Source organism: Pristiophorus japonicus, chromosome 1, assembly GCF_044704955.1.
Source record: "Pristiophorus japonicus isolate sPriJap1 chromosome 1, sPriJap1.hap1, whole genome shotgun sequence".
Classification (NCBI taxonomy): domain Eukaryota; kingdom Metazoa; phylum Chordata; class Chondrichthyes; family Pristiophoridae; genus Pristiophorus; species Pristiophorus japonicus.
The window spans coordinates 45,742,088-45,766,123 of record NC_091977.1 but is presented as its reverse complement, the minus strand read 5'-3'; the positions used below and the strand labels follow the sequence as shown (position 1 = coordinate 45,766,123).

Genomic DNA, 24,036 nt, shown 5'->3' with positions numbered 1-24,036 from the left:
TTCAGTCTGACTCTTTCTCCAGACACTATGTGCCCAAGTTTCCACAAGAAAAAAAACGGGCGCCCCTCCGAGCTGGGCGCCCGTTTTTCGCGCCTAAAAAAATCCTCGGTATTCTCCACCGACTTACAGGTCCTGTGGCACTCGGCGCAGCCAGCACGAGCTGTGGGGGGGGCGGAGCCAGGTCCCGGCGCTGAAAACAGTGCCGGGACCTCTGCACATGCGCGCTACAGTCGGCACGCAAGTGCAGTAGCTCCAGGCGCCGAACTGTGTGGGAGGGGCCCGAAGCACGCAGCCCCTAGCCCTGGCCCAATGGCCTCACTGGGGCTGCGTGAATGAGGCTCCTCCCACGGCCAGCTCCTGCTCCCTGCCCGACCAGACCCGACACTCGTTCCTCCCCCCCGCCGACCAGACCCGACCCGACACCCGCTCCAACCCCCCCGCCAACACCCGCTCCCCCCCCCCCCGACACCCGCTCCCCCCCCCGACACCCGCTCCCCCCCCCCGACACCCCGCTCCTGTTCCCCGACCCCCCCCTCTCTTCCCTCCCCCTCCCCTCCCCTCCTCCTCCCTCTCACTCTCCTCCCTCTCCCCTTCCCCTCCTCCCTCTCCCCTCTCCCTCCTCCCCCCCCTTCTTCCCTCCTCCCCCCTCTCTCTCCCCCCTCTCTCTCCCCCCTCTCTCTCTCCCTCCCCCTCCCCCCTCTCTCTCCCCCCTCTCCCCTCTCTCTCCCCTCTCTCTCCCCCCTCTCCCTCTCCCTCCTCTCTCCCTCCCCCCCCTCTCCCTCCCTCCCTCTCCCCTTCTCTCTCTCCCTCTCCCCTTCTCTCTCTCCTTCTCCCCTTCTCTCTCTCCCTCTCCCCTTCTCTCCCCTCCTCTCTCTCCCCTCCTCTCTCTCCCCTCCTCTCTCTCCCTCCCTCTCTCGCTCAGCGGCACGAACGGCTGCAGAATTCTCCCTGGCTGAAGCACTTTCACACAGGTAGGAGGATGGTTTATTTAATCTTTTCTTGGCTTATAAATGTTTATTCAGGTTGGATTTATTTGTATAATATTTGTAGAAGTATAAATAAGGATTTACTGTCCAATTTAATGAGTTCCCTTTCCCCCCCCTCCCCCCCCACCTCGTTCTGGACGCCTAATTTGTAACCTGCGCCTGATTTTTTAATGTGTAGAACAGGTTTTTTCAGTTCTACAAAAATCTTCACTGGCGCCATTCTACTTTAGTTTGGAGTACATTTTCACTGTGGAAACTTTCAAATCAGGCGTCAGTGGCCAGACACGCCCCCTTTTGAAGAAAAAATTCTGTTCTAAACTAGAACTGTTCTACCTGACTAGAACTGCAGAAAAAAAAATCTGGAGAATTGCGATTTCTAAAATAGTCCGCTCTCCACCAGTTGCTCCTAAAAATCAGGCGCGAATCATGTGGAAACTTGGGCCCTATAACTGGCGATGAGATACAGATAGCGAACCCAAAGATGCAGAGAACAGTGAGCATCCTGGAGAAATTCTCAGAGGGAGATGATTGGGAAACTTTTGTAGAGCGACTCGACCAATACTTCGTGGCCAACGAGCTAGATGTGGAAGAGAGTGCTGCCAAACGAAGGACGATCCTCCTCACCATCTGTGGGGCACCAACGTATGGCCTCATAAAGAATCTGCTCACTCCAGCTAAACCACGGAGAAATCATACAACGATTTGTGCACACTGGTCCGAAAGCATTTGAACCCGAAGGAAAGCGTTCTGATGGCGAGGTACCGGTTCTACACCTACAAAAGATCTGAAGGCCGGGAAGTGGCGAATTATGTTGCCGAGCTAAGACGCCTGGCAGGACATTGCGAGTTTGAAGGACATTTGGAGCACATGCTCAGAGACTTTTTTGTACTTGGCATTGGCCACGAAACCATACTTCGTAAACTTTTGACTGTAGAGACCCCAACCTTGAGTAAGGCCATAGCGATAGCCCAGGCGTTCATTGCCACCAGTGACAATACTAAGCAAATCTCTCAGCACACAAGTGCTGCTACAAGTACTGTGAACAAAGTGATATTGTTTTCGAATCGTAACGTACAGGGCAGTATCATGTATCTTACATTACTGTACATAACTGTATCTTACCATGCTATACATGACTGTAACTAGATATGACCTGTAACCACAAGCATACCTTACCACCAGGGGTGCACTTGCAGGAGACACTGCATACCTGTTCCACACAGGTATATAAAGACAGGTCTCAGGCAAGTGTGGCATTCGAGAGCTGTGAAATAAAGGTGCAGGTCCTGAGTGACCTTGACTTCAGCATATGCCTCGTGTGAGTCTGTACTGCAGGGACAGAACTTTACAGTGGCGGCGAGTTACGGGATCACAGAATCCACAGAATGGTGACCAACGGCTCAGATGAAAAATACAATGCTGGAGATAATTGGGAGGACTTTATAGAAAGACTCCAGCAAAGCTTTCTAACCAAAGACTGGTTAGGCGACGATAAGGCAGACAAGAGAAGAGTCCATCTCTTGACCAGCTGTGGCTCGAAAACATACGTCTTAATGAAGGACCTGCTAGCACCCGAGAAACCAGCAAGCAAGTCGTTTGAAGAGTTGAGCACACTGATAAGAGACCACCTGAAGCCAGCGAGCAGCCTACACATGGCCAGACACAGGTTCTACAACTACAGACGCTGTATGGGCCAGAGGATACCCGACTTTGTGGCGGAACTTCGGAGGTTAGCTAGTTTATGTGAGTTCTCCGATGAACTAAGGAGAGAAGTACTGAGAGACTTTTTTATTGAAGGAATAGGCCATGCAGGCATATTCCGAAAGCTCATAGAGACCAAGAACTTGACCCTAGAGGCAGCAGCACTGGTTGCACAGACATTCTTGCAGGAGAAAAAGAAACGAGGTTGATCTACACTGCGGGTACGACAACTAACGAAACATCAGAACAAGGGGTTCACAGCGTGAAGCAAGCCGCTACCCACACACACAGACAAAGGCAGGAGAGCAGGCCCTCAACAGCAGGCAGTGGCACCAGAAGCCATCAAGGGCCACATGAATGGCCGTTCACACCTCATCAACCCACAATGCGAGCAATCAACTACAAACTGAGAGAAGCTCAAGAGAGATCAGCCAGATGCAGCTCATCCTTCGGAAACAATGGAAGCGGTCTGTGCTGGAGATGTGGGGAAGGTACTCATCAAGGGGGTGTTGATTTCAGCATGCCGTTTGCAGAAACTGCAGCTATACAGGGCATCTGGCCCGCATGTGCAGAAAATCAGCAGCTCAGCTGGTATACGAATTGGAAGGGTCAGAAAGCAGACCAGAAGATGGTGGGGACAGTGCCTGGGACACTGAGGTACAGCGGGTCAACACGACCAATGGACACTGTTCTTACAACAAGACACCTCCAATAATGATGAGGGTCCTACTCACCGGGATACCCGTCAACATGGAGCTGGATACGGGAGCGGGTCAATCTCTCATGAGCGCTCAACAATTTGAACAGCTGTGGCCACACAAAAGCAACAGACCAAAACTCACAAGGGTCGACACCAAACTAAGGACCTATACTAAAGAAATCGTCCCAGTCCTTGGCAGCGTCATGTTCTCAGTCACACACAAAGGGACAGTGAACCGACTTCCCCTGTGGATTGTCCCCGGGGATCTCCCAGCACTGCTGGGGAGAAGCTGGCTGGCAAAACTAAATTGGAAATGGAATGATGTTCACGCAATGTCGTCAGAGGAACGGACCTCCTGCTCAACAGTTCTAAGTCGATTTGAACATCTCTTTCAGCCAGGTGTGGGCACCTTCAAAGGGGCTAAAGTTAAAATCTACATCATACAGGATGCTAGACCGGTCCATCACAAGGCTAGAGCTGTGCCCTATGTGATGAGGGAACAGATTGAATATGAACTGGACAAGCTTCTGCGGGAAGGCATTATCTCACCCGTGGAATTTAGCGACTGGGCAAGTCCCATCGTGCCAGTCATGAAGCCTGATGGATCCGTACGAATCTGTGGGGATTTCAAATCTACCATAAACAGAGTCTCTCTACAGGACCAATGCCTGCTGCCCAGAGCGGAGGACCTATTTGCCACATTGGCTGGAGGAAATCTTTTCTCAAAACTAGACCTCACATCTGCGTACATGACGCAAGAACTGACCGAAGAGTCTAAGCTACTCACCACCATCAGCACACATCGAGGCCTTTTCATGTACAATCGATGCCCATTCAGCATCAGGTCGGCAGCTGCTATATTCCAGCGCAACATGGAGAGTCTGCTCAAGTCCATCCCGGGGACGGTTGTGTTTCAAGACGACATACTTATCACGGGCAGGGACACTGACTCCCATCTCCGCAATAAAGCGGTTGGATCGGGTAGGCCTAAGAGTTAAGAAATCCAAGTGTCTGTTTCTCGCACCCGAGGTTGAATTTTTGGGCAGAAGGATTGCCGCTGATGGAATCCGCCCAACAGAATTAAAACCGAAGCAATTCATCCGGCACCCAGGCCCTGGAATGTCTCGGAACTGCGCGCCTTTCTCGGGCTACTTAATTACTTTGGGAACTTTATGCAGAACTTAAGCACGCTGCTGGAGCCTCTCCATGTGCTACTCAGAAAGGGGTGCGATTGGTTTTGGGGGGACGCCCAGGAATGCGCCTTCAATAAGGCACGCAACCTTCTGTGTTCCAACAGTGTTTTGGCTTTTTTTGATCCAGGTAAAAAGCTAGTTCTCACATGTGATGCGTCAGCGTACGTGGGTCGGGTGCGTTTTACAGCATGTCAATGGTGCGGGTAAATTGCAACCCATAGCTTATGTCTCCAGGTCACTTTCGCGGGCGGAGCACGGGTACGGTATGGTTGAGAAGGAGGCACTCGCGTGCGTGTACGGTGTCAAAAAAATGCACCAATACCTTTTCGGGGCCAAGTTCGCGCTAGAAACCGACTACAAGCCCCTCATGTCCCTACTATCCGAGAGCAAGGCAACAAACGGCAACGCCTCGGTGCGCATTCAACGGTGGGCACTCATGCTGGCGTCTTACGACTACACAATAAGGCACAGACCAGGCACAGACAACTGCCGACGCGCTTAGCAGGCTACCCCTGGCGACCATGGAAGGGTCTGATGAACAGGACTGTGAGATAGTCATGGCAATCAATGCCTTTGAGTCCACAGGTTCGCCCATGACGACTCACCAAATCAGAGCCTGGACGACCAGCGACCCCACGTTATCCTTAGTCAAACGATGTGTCTTAACTGGTGACTGGGCAGAGGCTCGCGATGCCTGCCCCGAGGAGATCAAACCTTTCCATAGGCGCATGCATGAACTATCACTACAGGCAGACTGCCTGATGTGGGGCAGCCGAGTAGTTATGCCTCTCCGAGGCAGAGAGGCCTTTGTCTGGGAACTCCACCGCGAGCACCCGGGGATCGTTCTCATGAAGGCCATAGCCAGATCCCACATTTGGTGGCCTGGCATTAACGCGGACTTGGAGCTCTGCGTCCGACGGTGCACCATTTGTGTCCAACTCAGTAATGCCCCCAGAGAGGCCCCCCCGAGCCCCTGTCCCTGGCCCACCAAACCGTGGTCGCGGGTGCACGTAGACTATGCGGGTCCATTCATGGGCAAAACATTCCTCGTAGTCGTCAATGCATTTTCAAAGTGGATCGAATGCACCATTTTAAACTCGAGCACCACCGCCACCACTGTGGAGAGCCTTGGGACCATGTTTGCAATGCACGGAATTCCTGACATATTGGTCAGTGATAATGGTCCGTGCTTCACCAGCGCAGAATTCCAAGATTTTATAGTTGACCACGGCATAAATCATGTTAAGATGGCACCGTTCAAACTGGCCTCCAATGGCCAGGCGGAGCGAGCAGTGCAAATCTTTAAACAAGGCATGCTTAAAATCCAAGGTCCTACGCTGCAGGGCCACCTGTCGCGACTGCTGCTGGCACACAGATCTCGTCTACATTCATTGACTGGGGTTCCCCCCGTGCAACTATTGATGAAACGGACCTTAAAGACAAGACTCTTGTTAATCCTCCCAGACATGCATGAAATCGTTGAGGCAAAGCGCCGTAAGCTAACTGAGTACCATGACCGAAATTCAAGGGGGAGGTGGAATGAGATAGGGGACAAAGTGTTTGTGCTAAACTATGGCAAGGGTCCCAAATGGCTTGCAGGGACAGTAACATGCAAGGAAGGAAACAGGCTACTGGTGGTACAAATGGACAATGGCCAAACCTGCCGGAGGCATGTAGACCAAGTAAAAAGTAAATTCAGCAACAACACTGCAGAACCAGAGGCAGACTACAATGTGGAACTCACACCACACCTGGTGGACAGACAGAGGGAATAACCTGAGGAAAGGGCTATCTCAACAGACAGCCCAGGCGAGATACCAACAATCATACTGAACGAAACAGACAGCGCAGGCGAGATACCAACAATCACACCGAAAGAAAAACAGGCACCAAGGGAAATAACTGAACCACAACTAAGATGCTCCACGTGAGAGCGTAGACCACCTGAGAGACTGAATCTATCAAGACAATAAGACTTTGGGGGAGGGTGATGTCATGTATCTCACATTACTGTACATAACTGTATCTTACCATGCTATACATGACTGTAACTAGATATGACCTGTAACCACAAGCATACCTTACCACCAGGGGTGCGCTTGCAGGAGACACTGCATATCTGTTCCACACAGGTATATAAAGACAGGTCTCAGGCAAGTGTGGCATTCGAGAGCTGTGAAATAAAGGTGCAGGTCCTGAGTGACCTTGACTTCAGCATGTGCCTCGTGTGAGTCTGTACTGCAGGGACAGGACTTTACAGGCAGATCACACATATCTGCGTCTACACGTCCGCAGATGTCTCAGTGTCCAACATCAAGCGTGATGAATGCAAGGCCATTAACACCTTGTTGGCGCTGCGGGGATGATCATCGTTTCCATTCATGCCGATTCAATGGATACATTTGCAAGGCTGTGGAACAATGGAACACCTCCAACAAGTGTGCAGGCGAGCTGCTAGGCCTGCTAATCCTGAAAACCACCACGTTGCAGAGAAGGGCAGATCCACGGAGGATCACGATGAAACAGAACCTCTGATAAAGGAGGCAGAGGTACATGGGATGCACACATTCACCATGAATTGTCCCCTGATAATGCTGGAGGTTGAACCAAATGGACGCCCGGTGTCAATGGAGCTGGACGTGTGTGCGAGCCAGTCCATCATGGGCAAAAAGACTTTCGAAAAGTTGTGGTGCAACAAGGCCTCAAGGCCACTCTTAACTCCAATTCGCATGAAACTAAGAACTCGCACGAAACTAAGAACTTACACAAAATAACTGATTCCTGTAATCGGTAGTGCTACCGTAAATGTCTCCTACGATGGAGCGGTGCACAAGCTACCACTCTGGGTGGTACTAGGCGATTGTCCCACGCTGCTCGGCAGGAGCTGGCTGGGAAAGACACGCTGGAACTGGAATGACATCCAAGCGCTATCGCCCGCTGACGACACTTCATGTGCACAGGTCTTAACCAAATTTCCTTCGCTGTTCAAACCAGGCATCTGGAAATTCCAAGGAACAAAAGTGCAGATCCACCTAATTCTGGGGGCACGACCCATCCATCACAAGGCGAGAGCAGTACCATACATGATGAGAGAAAGGGTAGAAATCGAGCTCGACCGGCTACAAAGAGAGGGCATCATCTCACCAATTGAGTTCAGCGAGTGGGCCAGTCCTATTGTCCCAGTCGTCAAGGGAGATGGCACCGTCAGAATCTGTGGCGATTACAAAGTAACTATCAACCGTTTCTCCCTGCAGGACCAATACCCACTTCCAAAAGCCGACGACCTCTTTGCAACGCTGGCGGGAGGAAAGTCGTTCACGAAGCTGGATCTGACCTCGGCCTACATGATGCAGGAACTGGAGGAATCATCGAAGGCCCTCACCTGCATCAACATGCACAAAGATCTTTTTGTTTATAACAGATGCCCGTTTGGAATCCGATCAGCGGCGGCGATATTCCAGAGAAACATGGAACGTTTACTGAAGTCGGTCCTGCACACTGTGGTCTTCCAGGACGACATCTTGGTCACAGGTCGGAACACAGTCGAGCATCTGCAGAACCTGGAGGAGTTTTTAAATCGGCTCAACCGCGTGGGGCTCTGGTTAAAACGCTCGAAGTCGTTTTCCTGCCGCTTGGGAAGGAAGATTGCAGCGGACGGCATCAGGCCCATCAACGCGAAGACGGAGGCAAGTGAGAACGCACCGAGGCCACAGAACGTGACGGAGCTGCGGTTGTTCCTGCGACTCTTGAATTACTTTGGTAACTTCTTACCGGGTCTCAGCACCCTGCTAGAACCACTAAATGTTTTACTACGAAAAGGGGGCAAATTGGTTTGGGGCAAAAGCCAAGAAAATGCCTTTGTAAAAGCGAGAAAATTGTTATGCTCAAACGAATTGCTTGTGTTGTATGATCCATGTAAGCATTTGGTACTAGCATGTGATGCATCGTCATATGGTGTCGGGTGTGTATTGCAACAAGCTAATGATTTCGGGAAACTGCAACCGGTTGCTTATGCATCCAGGAGTCTGTCTAAGGCCAAGAGAGCCTACAGTATGATTGAAAAAGAAGCATTAGCGTGTGTCCACAGGGTAAAGAAAATGTATCAATATCTGTTTGGGATAAAATTTGAATTGGAAACTGATCATAAGCCACATATCCCTGTTTTCCGAGAGCAAAGGGATAAATACCAACGCATTGGCCCGCATCCAGAGATGGGCGCTCACGTTGTCCGCCTACAACGACGCCATCCGCCACAGGCCAGGCACAGAAAACTGCGCCGATGCTTTCAGTAGGATGCCATTGCCCACCATTGCTCGCAGATCTAGCCATGGTTATGGAAACATTTGAGAGTGAGCAATCACCCGTCACTACCTGGCAGATCAAAACCTGGACAAACCAGGACCCCTTATTATCTCTAGTCAAAATCTGTGTGCTTCACGGGAGCTGGTCCAGTGTCCCAGTGGAAATGCAGGAAGAGATAATGCCGTTCCAGCGGTGCAAAGATGAAATGTCTATACAGGCAGACTGTCTTCTGTGGGGCAATCAAGTAGTGGTCCCCAAGAAGGGCAGAGACACTTTCATCAATGACCTCCACAGTACCCACGCAGGCATCGTAATGACAAAAGCTATAGCCAAATCCCATGTGTGGTGGCCCGGCATCGATGCGGACTTAGAGTCCTGCATTCACAGATGTAATACATGCTCGCAGTTAAGCGATGTACCCAGGGAGGCGCCGCTAAGTTTATGGTCTTGGCCCTCCAAACCGTGTTCTAGGGTACATGTCGACCGTTCTTGGATAAAATGTTCCTTGTGGTTGTAGACGTGTACTCCAAGTGGATTGAATGTGAGATAATGTCGGCTAGCACGTCCGCTGCCACCACTGAAAGCCTGCGGGCCATGTTTGCCACACACGGCTTACCCGATGTCCTGATGAGCCACAACGGGCCATGTTTTACCAGTGCTGAGTTCAAAGAATTTATGACCCATAACGGGATCAAACATGTCACATTTGCCCCATTTAACCCAGCGTCCAATGGTCAGGCAGAGAGAGCAGTGCAAACCATCAAGCAAGGCTTGAAGAGGGTAACTGAAGGCTCACTGCAGACTCGCCTATCCCGAGTCCTGCTTAGCTACCGCAAGAGGCCACACTCACTCTCTGGGATCCCACCTGCTGAACTGCTCATGAAAAGAGCACTTAAGACAAGGCTCGCGTTAGTTCACCCTGATCTACATGAACAGGTAGAGAGCAGGCGGCTTCAACAAAGTGCATACCATGATAGCGCAAGATTGAAGTCAATGATCCTGTATTTGTATTAAATTATGGGCAAGGTCCCAAGTGGCTTCCCGGCAGTGTCGTGGCCAAAGAGGGAAGCAGGGTGTTTCGGGTAAAACTTTCAAATGGACTCATTCACCGGAAACACTTGGACCAAATCAAACTCAGATTCACGGACTACCCTGAGCAACCCACCTTGGACCCTACCTTTTTTGATCTCCCAACACACACACCAGTGGCAACCGGTACCATGGTTGACTACGAAGCAGAACCCATCATCCACAGCAGCCCAGCAAGGCCCAACACACCAGGCAGCCCAGCAAGGCCAGCTGCATGGCAGCCCAGTGAGGGCCCAACAAATGACTCAACAACACCAGCCTTCACACTGAGACGATCAATCAGGGCAAGAAGAGCCCCAGATCGACTCACATTGTAAATAGTTACACTATTGACTTTAGGGGGGAATGTTGTTATGTATCTGGACTTGTATATACTCTGTTCAGCCACCAGAGGGCTCATTCCCCGGATTCCCAAGGAATCTCATAATCCCTTGGGAGCACAGGTATTTAAGAGTGCTTCACAGGTTGGAGAGGCACTCCGAAGACCTGCAATAAAAGACTAAGGTCACACATTACTTTGAGCTCACAGTGTTCAGTCGACTCTTTCTCCATACACTACAGATACCATCTTTTATTTCTTTAGTTAGCCACGGATGGCTATCTTTTCTTTTACGCCCTTTCCTCCTCACTGGAATATATTTTTCTTGAGAGTTATGAAATATCTCCTTAAATGTACGCCACTGTTCATCACTTTAATCTATTTTCCCAGTCCACTTTAGCCAACTCTGCCCTCATACCTTTGTAATCTCCTTTATTTAAGCTTAGTACGCTGGTTTGAGATCCAACTTTCTTGCTCTCCATCCGAATTTGAAATTCAACCATGCTATGATCACTTATTCCAAGAGGATCCTTTACTAGGAGATTGTTTATTAATCCTGTCTCATTACACAGGACCAGATCTAAGATAGCCTGCCCCCTCGTTGGTTCCGTTACATACTGCTTAAGGAACCTGTCCCTTATGCACTCTATGAACTCTTCCTCAAGGCTACCCTGACCAATTTGATTTGTCCAATCAATATGGAGGTTAAAATCACCCATGATTATTGCTGTTCCTTTTTTACAAGCCCCCACTATTTCTTGGTTTATGCTCTGACCAACAGAGTTGCTACTGTTAGGGGGCCTATAGACTATGCCCACCAGTGACTTTTACCCCTTATTATTCCTTATCTCCTCCCAAACTCTTTCAACATCCTGATCATTTGAGCCAATATCATTTCTCACTATTGCAGTGATTCCATCCTTTATTATCAGAGCTACCCCACCTCCTTTTCTGTTCTGTCTGTCCTTCCGAATTGTCAAGTACCCCTGAATGTTTAGTTCCCATCTTGGTCACCTTGCAACCACATCTCTGTTATGGCTACCAGATCATACTCATTTGTAACTATTTGTGCCGACATCTCATCTAATTTGTTACGAATGCTGCGTGCATTCAGATAAAGAGCTTTTAAATGTGTTTTCTTACTATTTTCTCCTGCTGTAGCCCCAGTTTTTGATACACTCTTATGTTTTCGTTTCCCCCAATGCTACCCTGCTCTATTGCCTTCACCTTGTTCTTTGAGCTTTTAGGTTTCTGCTCACGTGAACCCTTCCCCCCACTAATTTGTTTAAAGCTCTCTCTGCAGCCCTAGTTATTCGATTCGCCAGGACCTTAGTCCCAGCACGTTCCAAGTGGAGTCTGTCCCGACGGAACAGCTCCCTCTTAGCCCAGTACAGGTGCCAGTGCCCCAGGAACTAAAACCCATTTCTCCCACACCAGTCTTTGAGCCACAAGTTTAGCTCTCTGATCTTATTTAACCTATGTAAATTTGCTCGAGGCTCGGGTAGTAATCCAGAGATTATTACCTTTTGTGGTTCTGTTTTTTTATTTGGCCCCTAGCTGTTCATAATCCCTTAGCAGAATCTTCTTGTCTGTCCTATATATGTCGTTGGTACACACATGGACCACGACAACTGGATCTACCCCCTCCCACTCCAAGTTCCTCTCCAGCCCTGAGGAGATGCCCTTAACCCTGGCACCAGGCAGGCAACACAGTCTTCGGGACTCACGCTCAAGGCTGCAGAGAACTGTATCTATCCCCCTAATCCTGTCCCCTACTATGACCATGTTTCTTTTTACTCCCCCCCCCCCCCACCCCCCCACTTGAATGGCCTCCCATATCACGGTGCTGTGGTCAGTTTGGTCATCCTCTCTGCAGGGGCTAAGAGCCTCGAACCTGTTGGACAAGAGCAAGGGCCGAGGCTCCTCCATCATTACCTCCTGGATACTCATACTGTAAAGTCCTTACATTACAGTATGAAACCACACAAGACACTTTCTGGGGACAAGGTCACTCTGACTGTAACTCTTTATTCACAGGACTCCAAAAACGATGACCCTGCGTGGGACCTCCCTTTTTATACCTGTGTGATCAGGTAAGGAGTGTCTCCCACAAGTTCACCCCTTGTGGTCAAGGTGTGCATCTAGGTTGAGTGTATACAGTAATACAGTGGTGTTACATTGTGGTTACATACATGACATCACCTCCCCCCCCCAAAGTCTTATTGGGATCATAGATTTAGTCTTTCAGGTGGTCTACGCTCCCTTGTGGAGCGCCGCAGTTGGGACTCTGGTTGTTGGACAAAAAACGTGAGTGTCTGTCACCTGTGGTGATTCCGGCCTGTTCGGGCTGACCGCAGGGACTGTGCATTCTTCCGATTGCTTTTGTTACTCATTCACTGGCGGTGTTGTGAGCTCCATCTCATGGTCTTCTTCAGGTTCCTCCGTGTCGATGCTGAACCTTTTTTTTACTTGGTCCAGATGCTTATGGCATATCTGACCATTGTTGAGTTTTACCACGATGACCCTCTTTGTCAATTACAGTGCCCTCATGCCATTTGGGCCCCACGGCGTGATTGAGGACGAATACAGGATCATATATTTCTATACATCTCCCCCTCGAATTACGGTCATGGTACTCGTTTTGTGACTTGCGCTTGCCCTCAACTATGTCGGTCAGGACTGGGTGAATGAGGGACAACCGAGTTTTGAGTGTCCATTTCATTAGTAGCTCTGCGGGCGGGACCCCCGTGAGCGAGTGCGGTCGGGATCTATAGGCCAGCAGGAGACGCGATAGGTGGCATTGTAGGGAGGGTCCTTGAATCCTGAGCATACCTTGCTTAATGATTTGGATCGCACGTTCCGTCTGGCCATTGGAGGCCGGCTTGAACGGCACAGTCCAGACGTGGTTGATACCATTGCCCGACATAAACTCTCGGAATTCGTAGCTTGTGAAACATGGGCCATTATCACTAACCAGGATGTCCGGCAAGCCATGGGTTGGAAAGATCGCATGTAGGCTTTCCACGGTGGTGGATGACGTGCATGAATTCAGAATGATGCACTCTATCCATTTTGAGTACGCATCTACCACAATAAGAAACATCTTTCCCATGAACGGATCTGCATAGTCAACATGAATGCGTGACCATGGCCTGGTGGCCCAGGGGCTGAGCGGAGCCTCCCTGGGGGCATTACCCATCTGGGCACACGTTGTGCACCTGCGAACACAGTGCTCCAGGTCTGAATCAATTCCAGGCCACCAAACAAGTGATCAGGCAATGGCCTTCATCAGCACAATGCCTGGGTGCTCGCTATGGAGTTCCCTGATGAATGCCTCCCTGCCCTTCTGGGACATAACTACCCGGCTGCCCATAGTATGCAGTCGGCTTGGATGGAGAGGTCACCCATCCATCTGTGGAATGGTCTGACCTCCTCAGGGCATGCTCCGTGTGCGGGCGCCCAATCCCCAGTCAGGACACATTTCTTAATCAGGGATAGGAGGGGATCTCTGTTTGTCCAGATTTTGATCTGGCGGGCTGTGATGGGGGAGCCTGCGCTGTCAAAGGCATCGACAGCCATGACCATCTCGGCGCTTTGCTCCACTGCCCCCTCAGTGGTGGCCAGTGGAAGCCTGCTGAGCGCGTCAGCGCAATTTTCAGTGCCGGGCCAGTGCTGGATGGAGTAGTCATAAGCAGCCAGCGTGAGAGCCCATCGCTGTATGCGAGCTGATGCATTGGCATTGATAGCCTTGCTGTCTGACAACGGGGATGTGAATGGCTTGTGGTCCATCTCTAATTCAAACTTTCTACCGAAGAGGTACTGATGCATTTTTTTTTACACCATAGACACATGCAAGCGCTTCCTTCTCGACCGTCCCATATCCCCGTTCTGCTTGAGAGAGAGACCTGGAGGCATAAGCCACAGGTTGTAGTTGACCCTCAGCATTGCCCTGCTGCAACACGCACCCAACCCCATAGGACGATACATCACATGTCAGAACCAATTTTTTTGAAGAGCATGAGATGGTGCTCACAACACCACCAGTGAACGAGCAACAAGAGCAATCAGAAGAATGCACAGTCCCTGCGGTCAGCCCAGACAGGCCGGAATCACCACAGGTGACAGACACTCACGTCAGTGTCCAACAACCAGAGCCCCAACTCCGGCGCTCCACGAGGGAGCGTAGACCACCTGAAAGACTAAACCTATGATCCCAATTAGACTTTGGGGGAGGGGGGGAGGGGTGGTGAGGTGATGTCATGTATGTAACCACAATGTAACACCACTGTATTACTGTATACACTCAACCTCAGGAGCTAAGAATACACATTTAGACTTCTTGAGTCGCAGGCCTACCCGGTCCAGTCGGCGTAGCACCTCCTCCAGGTTGTGGAGGCGTTCTTCGGTGTCTCGACCCGTGATGAGGATGTCGTCCTGGAATACGATCGTTCCAGGAATGGATTTAAGCAGGCTTTCCATGTTTCGTTGAAAAATCGCGGCCGCTGATCGAATGCCAAACGGGCACCTGTTATAAACGAACAGTCCCTTGTGCGTGGAGATCGTGGTCAGTCGTTTAGATTCGTCGGCCAGTTCCTAGGTCATATAGGCTGAAGTGAGATCCAACTTGGTGAACAGCTTGCTGCCTGCCAGCGCGGTGAAGAGGTCCTCCGCCCTCGGGAGCGGGTATTGATCTTGTAGGGACACCCGATTGATGGTGGCCTTGTAGTCACCACAGATCCTGACAGAGCCATCCGCTTTTAGGACGGGAACGAAGGGGCTCACCCAGTCGTTAAATTCAACAGGCGAGATGATGCCCTCTCTCAACAGCCGGTCCAATTCGCTCTCGATCTTTTCCCGCATCACATGCGGCACTGCTCTGGCTCTGTGGTGCACTGGCCTGGCGACCCGGGTGATGTGTATCACTACTTTAGTGCCTTTGAAAGTCCCGACGCCAGGTTGGAATAGTGAATCGAATTGTTGTAGGACTTGTGAGCACGAACTTCGCTCCACAGATGACATTGCGTGAACATCCCCCTATCTCCAGTTCATCTCCGCTAACCAGCTCCTCCCCAACAGTGCGGGACCATTGCCCGGGACAATCCAGAGCGGCAGCCGATTCACTTAGCCATTGTGTGTGACAGCCAACATTGCACTGCCTAGCACCGGAATGATTTCTTTAGTGTAAGTCCGTAATTGTGTCTCAATACGTGCCAATTTGGGTCGACTGGCTTTAAGTGGCCCTAGCTTCTCAAATTGCTGAAAGCCCATGAGTGACTGGCTGGCCCCAGTGTCCAGCTCCATGCATACTGGGATACCGTTTAATAAAACAGTCATCATCATGGTGGCGTTTTGGTGTATGAACTGTGAATATTCGCCACATGGACCCGCTGAACCTCGGCGTCCATCGATTTGCCCCAAAAGTCATCCTGCCTCAAAGAACCCTCTTCTGGTCCATCCACCTCATATATTCGTCTGGTTGCAGACTTCCTGCACATTCGAGCTAAGTGGCCACTGAGATTGCAGTTCCTGCAGACAAACTGTTGAAATCTGCAAGATCTAGCTGAGTGTTTTCCTCCACACCTCCAGCATGAGTTAAAGTTTTCATTGTTGGGAACAAAGGGACGATGGCCAGGCATTCCGCGCTGACTGTCCCTTTGACTGCTCTTAAGTACCCTATTAGTGGGTGTCAATGGCCCCATCCCGGGTCGCATTGTCCACTGTGATGGCGTGAATGTCCGTTCAGCTTGTCATTGTCTCTGTTGAAGTCCTACTCTGGGGTCTATTGCTGGCTGGGGAGTGTCGGGCTACCCCTGCCTGCCTGCGGGGCTCTGAGTCGCATTGATGATGTTGACTCCCTGATCCATCGTAGCGTTAGAGGCAGAATTGCGCGCGTATATTATTTTCATCTCTTCCTCCCCCGCCATGAAAGTTTGAGCTATCAACGCCTCCACTTCCAAGGTCAAATCCTTGTTCTCAATTAATTTGCGAAAAATTCCCGCATGACCGATGCCCTCGATAAAGAAGTCCCTTAGCACCTCCCCCCTGCAGGCGCCTGTGAACTTAGAGGCTGGCCAAACGCCGGAGGTCCGCTACGAAGTCCGGTATGCTCTGTCCTTCATGACGTCGGTGGGTGTAGAATTTGTGTCGGGCCACATGTATGCTACTCGCCGGTTTGAGGTGCTCCTTGATCAATTTGCTAAGTTCTTCAAAGATTTTGTCCGCTGGCTTTTCGGGTGCTAGTATGTCCTTCATGAGTGCGTAAGTCTTTGGTCCGCAGCTGATCAAAAGATGAAGCCTTCGCTTGTCGGCCGCTGCAGCCCCCAGCCATTCTTTCATAACGAAGTTTTGCTGAAGCCTCTCGACAAAATCGTCCCAGTCTTCCCCAACACAGTACCGTTCCTCTGTGCTACCGGTGGCTATTCTTGTGGGCCGTGAATTCCCGTTTCTCGTCACTAATGTAGTGTCCTTACTCTACAGTATGAAACCACACGAGGCACATTCTGGGGACAAGGTCACTCTGTGACCTTAACTCTTTATTCACAGGACTCCAAAGACGATGACCCTGCGTGAGACCTCCCTTTTTATACCTGTGTGATCAGGTAAGGAGTGTCTCCCACAAGTTCACCTCTTGTGATCAAGGTGTGCATCTAGGTTGAGTGTATACAATAATACAATGGTGTTACATTTTGGTTACGTACATGTCACGTACCTTCCTGACTCGTAGTCACACCCTCCTGTCTTTGACCGCTAGCCAACTCTGAGTTAGTTAATGTAAGGGGTGTGACTATCCCCGGAACAGTGTCCAGGTAACTCTCCCCTTCCCTGATGTGTCGCAGTGGCTGCAGCTCGGACTCCTGCTCATCAATGCCTCGAGCTACAGACGTAGCCACCATGGATCTCCATGGGGTGCACCAGCTCCCACATGTTGCAGCACTGACACATCACCCGACCTGCCATCTTAATGTATTTAATTAATTCATTAAGTTTTATTTTTAGTCCGACCAGTGCCACAGAATTCTAACCCTGAGTAAAACACACACTACTGCTTTTTAGAAAACAGTTGATTAAATAATTAAGCAAGAAAAGCAAGAAAGGAGAACTCACCAACCAATCACTTCCCTGCTTTCCTGTGATGTCTAATATAGTCACCCAGTTCCACTTCATCGCAGTCACCAACCTGCTCGCGCTGCCCCCTGGAGTATCTAGCCGCCACCGCTGCCTTTAAGCTTCCTTAACTTAACAGAGAAAAAAAAGACACTCACCGATCAGCTACTTACCTTGTGCTGACATCACTTTCAAATGTTGCCTGTTGAGCTTGCCTTTTAAACCTCCGCCTCAGCTCCCACACAGGTCCGCTGCCTCTGAAATATCACTTGCTTATTTTTAATTTTTTAATTAGTCTTCCCCTCTTCTCCAAATTCCCAATCTTTCCAAATTCCAGAATAAACCACTCTGATTAACTCCACTCTATTTAAGACCTCTCTGTGCAGATCACTTGTAGAAAACGCGGCAGCCAATTTGTGCACAACAAGCTCCCACGAACAGTGATAAGATAATCTATTTTTAGTGATATTGATTGAAGGATAAATATTGGCCAGGACACCGGGGATAACTCCCTTGCTCTTCGAAATAGTGCCATGGGATCTTTTATTTCCACCTGAGAGAGCAGACGGAGCATCAGTTTTAAGTCTCATCCGAAAGACGGCACCTCTGACAGTGCAGCATTTCCTCATTACAGCTTAGATATTTGTGCTCAAGTGTCTGGTGTGGGACATGAACCACAACCTTCTGACTCAAAGGCAAGGATGCTACCCACTGAGCCACAGCTGATGAGGATCTTAAGGGTTACGGAACCAAGGCAAGTAGATGGAGTTAAGATACAAATCAGCCATGATTTAATTGAATGGCAGCTTGAGGGGCTGAATGGCCTACTTCTGTCTCCATGTTCCTTATAATGCACTTTCACAGTGGAAAATATGCCGCTGAGCAATGTTCATGGAAACAGGAAATATTTAACCAGGTGTCGGGCAAGTGTTAAAAAATAGAAGTACATGTGAAAAAATTTAAAAATTACACCATTTAGATGTTGAATAGATTGGGAGAGTGATTTTGCAAAGTTTGGAAATACATACATTACATAAGAAATAAAAGCCGCGGTAGGCCCATACATGGCTAAATGGAGAATGATTCTGGTCCTGTTTTACAGAGGGGGTTGGGGCAGTTGGTATGGGTGATAGGACAGTTATTTCATTCTTCAGATGTCTATATGACTGAATATGACAATGTCCTTGCCCCAGGTTTTCAATGTATGAAATGAACTGTGCTTTGAATTAGAGATAATAACTATGAATTAACCTTTTCATTCTGATTATATGCTGGATTATATTGTATCTCAGAAAATCAATCAAACCTTAGGCAAAGAAAGAATTCTGTAGCAGATACTTTACTGTAGAATATAATTAGGTAAGAATATTAATGTAATAGGTGACAGTTTTTAATTATAATTTTATAAATTTTCAAAAACATTTTTGTGACGAGCATGACACAGATTTTACACAATGTTATCACTAACCAGTCCCACGTCACGTAGAAAATAATGAGACCAACATAAAATCATCAGCTGCTCTGATAATGTCAGCTGCTGCTATTACATTACTGTATGCTGCCCCTTCATGGAATCAGAACTCCACAAATACAACTGACAAAGGATTAAATCAAATCAAATAAGACTTGCATTTATATTGCGCCTTCCACGACCACCAGACATTTCAAAGCGCTTTACAGCCAATGAAATACTTTGAGTGTAGTCACTGTTGTAATATGGAAATGCGGCAGCCAATTTATGCATAGCAAGCTCTCACAAACAGCAGTGTGATAATGACCAGATAACTTGTTTTTGGTTATATTGATTGAGGGATAAATATTGGCCAGGACACCAGGGATAACTCCACTGCTCTTCTTGGAAATAGTGCCATGGGATCTTTTACGTCCACCTGAGACGGGACCTCGGTTTAGCGTCTCATCCGAAAGACGGCACCTCTGACAGTGCAGCACTCCCTCAGTGCTGCACTGGAATATCAGCCTAGGTTTATGTGCTCAAGTCCCTGGAGTGCGACTTGAACCCACAACCTTTTGACTCAGAGGCGAGTGTGCTACCCACTGAGCCACAGCTGACACTGTGTATTCACATCTGTGTATGCATCTAAAATGCAATTTATTTACATAAGGAAACCAGACCTGAATCATCTTATTCACAGACCCTAATATTTATGGGAGTGTTCCTGAGAAGAAACAGAATACTCTGCAAATGTGGTACTTTTTGTAGTGCTGAAAAAAATTGGGTTACATTTGTTATATATTGTTTCATATTAGGTTCATAGTTATATAACTATCATAGAAAGTGCCTGGGCTGACGATTGAAAAATGTATTTGTAGATGTATGAAGAATAAGACCCAAACCTAGAGTCATCTTCCCATATGTGTCTGTGAAGGCTGGTAGCAGTAAGCAAACAATGCAATAAGGGGGCATTTTAATTTCAAATTGTTGACCCCTGTGAGAACCAACAGCTGAGAGCGTAGGTATTAGTACACAGTGAAACAAGTACTTTGGTTCGGTATAACAAGTACTTTGGTTCGGTATTCACGAAGGAGGACACAAACAACCTTCCGGATATAAAAGGGGTCGGAGGGTCTAGTAAGGAGGAGGAACTGAGGGAAATCCTTATTAATCGGGAAATTGTGTTGGGGAAATTGATGGGATTGAAGGCCGATAAATCCCCAGGGCCTGATGGACTGCATCCCAGAGTACTTAAGGAGGTGGCCTTGGAAATAGTGGATGCATTGACAGTCATTTTCCAACATTCCATTGACTCTGGATCAGTTCCTATGGAGTGGAGGGTAGCCAATGTAACCCCACTTTATAAAAAAGGAGGGAGAGAGATAACAGGGAATTATAGACCGGTCAGCCTGACATCAGTAGTGGGTAAAATGATGGAATCAATTATTAAGGATGTCATAGCAGTGCATTTGGAAAGAGGTGACATGATAGGTCCAAGTCAACATGGATTTGTGAAAGGGAAATCATGCTTGACAAATCTTCTGGAATTTTTTGAGGATGTTTCCAGTAGAGTGGACAAGGGAGAACCAGTTGATGTGGTATATTTGGACTTTCAGAAGGCTTTCGACAAGGTCCCACACAAGAGATTAATGTGCAAAGTTAAAGCACATGGGATTGGGGGTAGTGTGCTGACATGGATTGAGAACTGGTTGTCAGACAGGAAGCAAAGAGTAGGAGTAAATGGGGACTTTTCAGAATGGCAGGCAGTGACTAGTGGTGTACCGCAAGGTTCTGTGCTGGGGCCCCAGCTGTTTACACTGTACATTAATGATTTAGACGAGGGGATTAAATGTAGTATCTCCAAATTTGCGGATGACACTAAGTTGGGTGGCAGTGTGAGCTGCGAGGAGGATGCTATGAGGCTGCAGAGTGACTTGGATAGGTTAGCTGAGTGGGCAAAATGCATGGCAGATGAAGTATAATGTGGATAAATGTGAGGTTATCCACTTTGGTGGTAAAAACAGAGAGACAGACTATTATCTGAATGGTGACAGATTAGGAAAAGGGGAGGTGCAAAGAGACCTGGGTGTCATGGTACATCAGTCATTGAAGGTTGGCATGCAGGTACAGCAGGCGGTTAAGAAAGCAAATGGCATGTTGGCCTTCATAGCGAGGGGATTTGAGTACAGGGGCAGGGAGGTGTTGCTACAGTTGTACAGGGCCTTGGTGAGGCCACACCTGGAGTATTGTGTACAGTTTTGGTCTCCTAACCTGAGGAAGGACATTCTTAATATTGAGGGAGTGCAGCGACGGTTCACCAGACTGATTCCCGGGATGGCGGGACTGACCTATCAAGAAAGACTGGATCAACTGGGCTTGTATTCACTGGAGTTCAGAAGAATGAGAGGGGACCTCATAGAAACGTTTAAAATTCTGACGGGGTTAGACAGGTTAGATGCAGGAAGAATGTTCCCAATGTTGGGGAAGTCCAGAACCAGGGGACACAGTCTAAGGTTAAGGGGTAAGCCATTTAGGACCGAGATGAGGAGGAATTTCTTCACCCAGAGAGTGGTGAACCTGTGGAATTCTCTACCACAGAAAGTTGTTGAGGCCAATTCACTAAATATATTCAAAAAGGAGTTAGATGAAGTCCTTACTGCTAGGGGGATCAAGGGGTATGGCGAGAAAGCAGGAATGGGGTACTGAAGTTGCATGTTCAGCCATGAACTCATTGAATGGCGGTGCAGGCTAGAAGGGCCGAATGGCCTACTCCTGCACCTATTTTCTATGTTTCTAAACCTACATTCCTTGTGCAAATGTAGCAACGATCAGTTGGTACAACACATATCAGAATATTAACAGACCAGCATGTTTTCACATTCAAGAGAAAATTAAAGCTCATCCTAATTGTTGTATTGACTTTTTTGTGTGCCTTTAGGAATGCTATGAAGTTGCTTTGGAAACGTTTAACAAAATTAAAGACACAGACTTCCAGGCTCTCTATCAGCTGGGTGTGATGTATTACGATGGCTTAGGCACTAAGGAGGACTCTGTGAGTAGAATGAACCACTATTACTGTCTACGGTGTTTTTACATCATGTCCTTGTGTGCCCGTGATATAGTAAATTACAAACAGTAATTGAATCTGGCCCCCATTCAACGCTCACAATTCTTGGTGAGGCGTGCTGTGAATTGGGCATGCTGACTTCTGCAATCACTTCTCTGATCCACGCTGCCATCAAGTGAGGTTCTGCGTCGTGCACAATTTACCATCATGCGTGCACACAACTATTTCAAACTTTAAACTTACTATGGTGCCCAGAGCCTCACGAATTTCTTAATCTGGCAGGGAAGAAAAGGAAGAGTTACTGGTGCGTTACCCTGCCTGCAATATTGTGGTCATTGAACTTGTGGCACTGATTTGCAGTCCTGGGAATGGGAGGAGAGTAGGCACTCAGAGTGACATTTCTAACAAGTTTTATGCCACGGATAACCAACAGTCTGAGTCTCTTGATGCCATTTTTTCCAAGGAGAACTTGCAGGTCAGAGTATGGCATCATTGTCTGTGCCTGTGTGCCATGTCCTGTTGCCTTGTTTGGTTGTGTGTGCCAGCTACTCCTGTAGTAAACTCTGCTGTGAAGGTAGCTAAGAGTCAAGTGAGTGAGCCACGGTTGCTCCTTCCTTCCTTGCCTGCCTATTTCCCAGTCTGCTGCTACAATGTTGAGCCAGCACTGTCCTTTTAAAGGTTGCACTGTAATTTCCATCTATTCCAGTAGATTACACATGTTTTCCAAGGGATTTATGCTAATCACTACTCCAGTGGATTTGTAAATGAGCTGACTCAGCAGCCAGCACAAATCCTTTTCCATTGCCATAAAAGTGACGTGAATCATGGAAGTTTACCCAATATTGTTTTTTGGTGGTATGCACAGAGTATTAACATGTTGCATTACGGTCATAATTCTTCACAGTATGAGTTTCCAGTCTCAGCTTGGCTGTTAAAGGGGGCACAAAGCAGACACCAAGTGCTACCTCACAGGGAGGGAGAGGAAATGGGCAGAAGAGTTAGCCCCGACTTCTCTCGCACATTAAAACAAAAGCAAAGTGCTGCGGTGCTGGAAATCTGAAATAAAAACAGAAAACGCTGGAAGTATTCAGCAGGACAGCGAGTTCTGACAAAAGGTCATCAACCTGAAACGTTAACTTTGTTTCTCTCTCCACAGATATACTGACTGACCAATGTTCCTTGTAAACTGTGCTTTGTTCTGTGCGGCCTGTTTCTTTTAATGCGTGGTGCAGTCCCTTTAAATTTCTGCACATGCACGGTACTTAGTGGAAAAGTTGGTGAGCAGCCTGTGCAGGACCTTTCCCATTACTGCGCAGCTGCGCAGCTTAGAGAGAACATTGCTGCTAAGTATTTCCAACATTTTCTGTTATTTCTCTCACATGCTTCCTTGCAGTTGGTTACAGAGTGGCAGTGGTAGAAGCCTGGGACCAAGTTGTTTGCTCATTTGGGAAATTGTGTGCCTTGGGGATGGAGGGTATGAAAGGGAGAACATGTACCCTCTCCCTAACAGAAATAGTTTTCTGAACAATTTTGCGATCCACGTACAAATATATGTTTGAGAATTGCACTGGTGACTTTGAAGGTATATTTATGTTCATTCAATGAGGGCAAATCATTTAATAGAAATACAAAATAGCTTCAAACAAGCTTTTTCTACTTTTGTACAGTTCATAAGTCTGTACCAAGTAGCCACAAAAGCTACATACACGGGTTGATTTTTAACTCTACCCGTCTGGTTTCCAGTTAAAAAAGATCAGGTTACTTAGCTGCTCGAAAATCAACCCTTTCGAGCCAGTTCTCATTTTAACCTGCAGGATTCTGCAGGTAGGTGAGGTGCCCGCTTAAAGCAAGCAGTGGCTTCTTCATTTTATGGAAGTCTGAGTCCTATTACGTCAAAAGGGCCGAACTAGGGCCCGAGCAAGGAAATCGGCGCAACTTTCCTGCCAGGCTGAAGCAGATCTGCAGCTGGCTTGCAGACAGAAGAAGACCTCTGAGGTAAGTCTGAAATTTTCCATTATGGGGCAAGGAGGTCTAGGAGTGCTCCTCTGAGCCCTACAAGGATAATCACGATCTCCCCTTTCACAAACTCCCCACTCCCTTCCCTCCTGCGGGTCCCTCCCAC

The 24,036-nt window shown here is 48.4% G+C and overlaps 1 protein-coding gene across 4 annotated transcripts in view; it reads left to right on the top strand.

Moving 5' to 3' along the window:
- The window catches only part of lrp2bp (LRP2 binding protein), a 121,307-nt gene that overhangs the window by 58,948 nt on the left and 38,323 nt on the right, over positions 1-24,036 (top strand). For all 4 annotated transcript variants that reach the window (XM_070879028.1, XM_070879018.1, XM_070879040.1 and 1 more), the window contains exon 4: positions 21,786-21,899. In XM_070879028.1, coding sequence (XP_070735129.1) covers positions 21,786-21,899 — 114 coding nt within the window. The remainder of the gene's footprint in view (positions 1-21,785; positions 21,900-24,036) is intronic.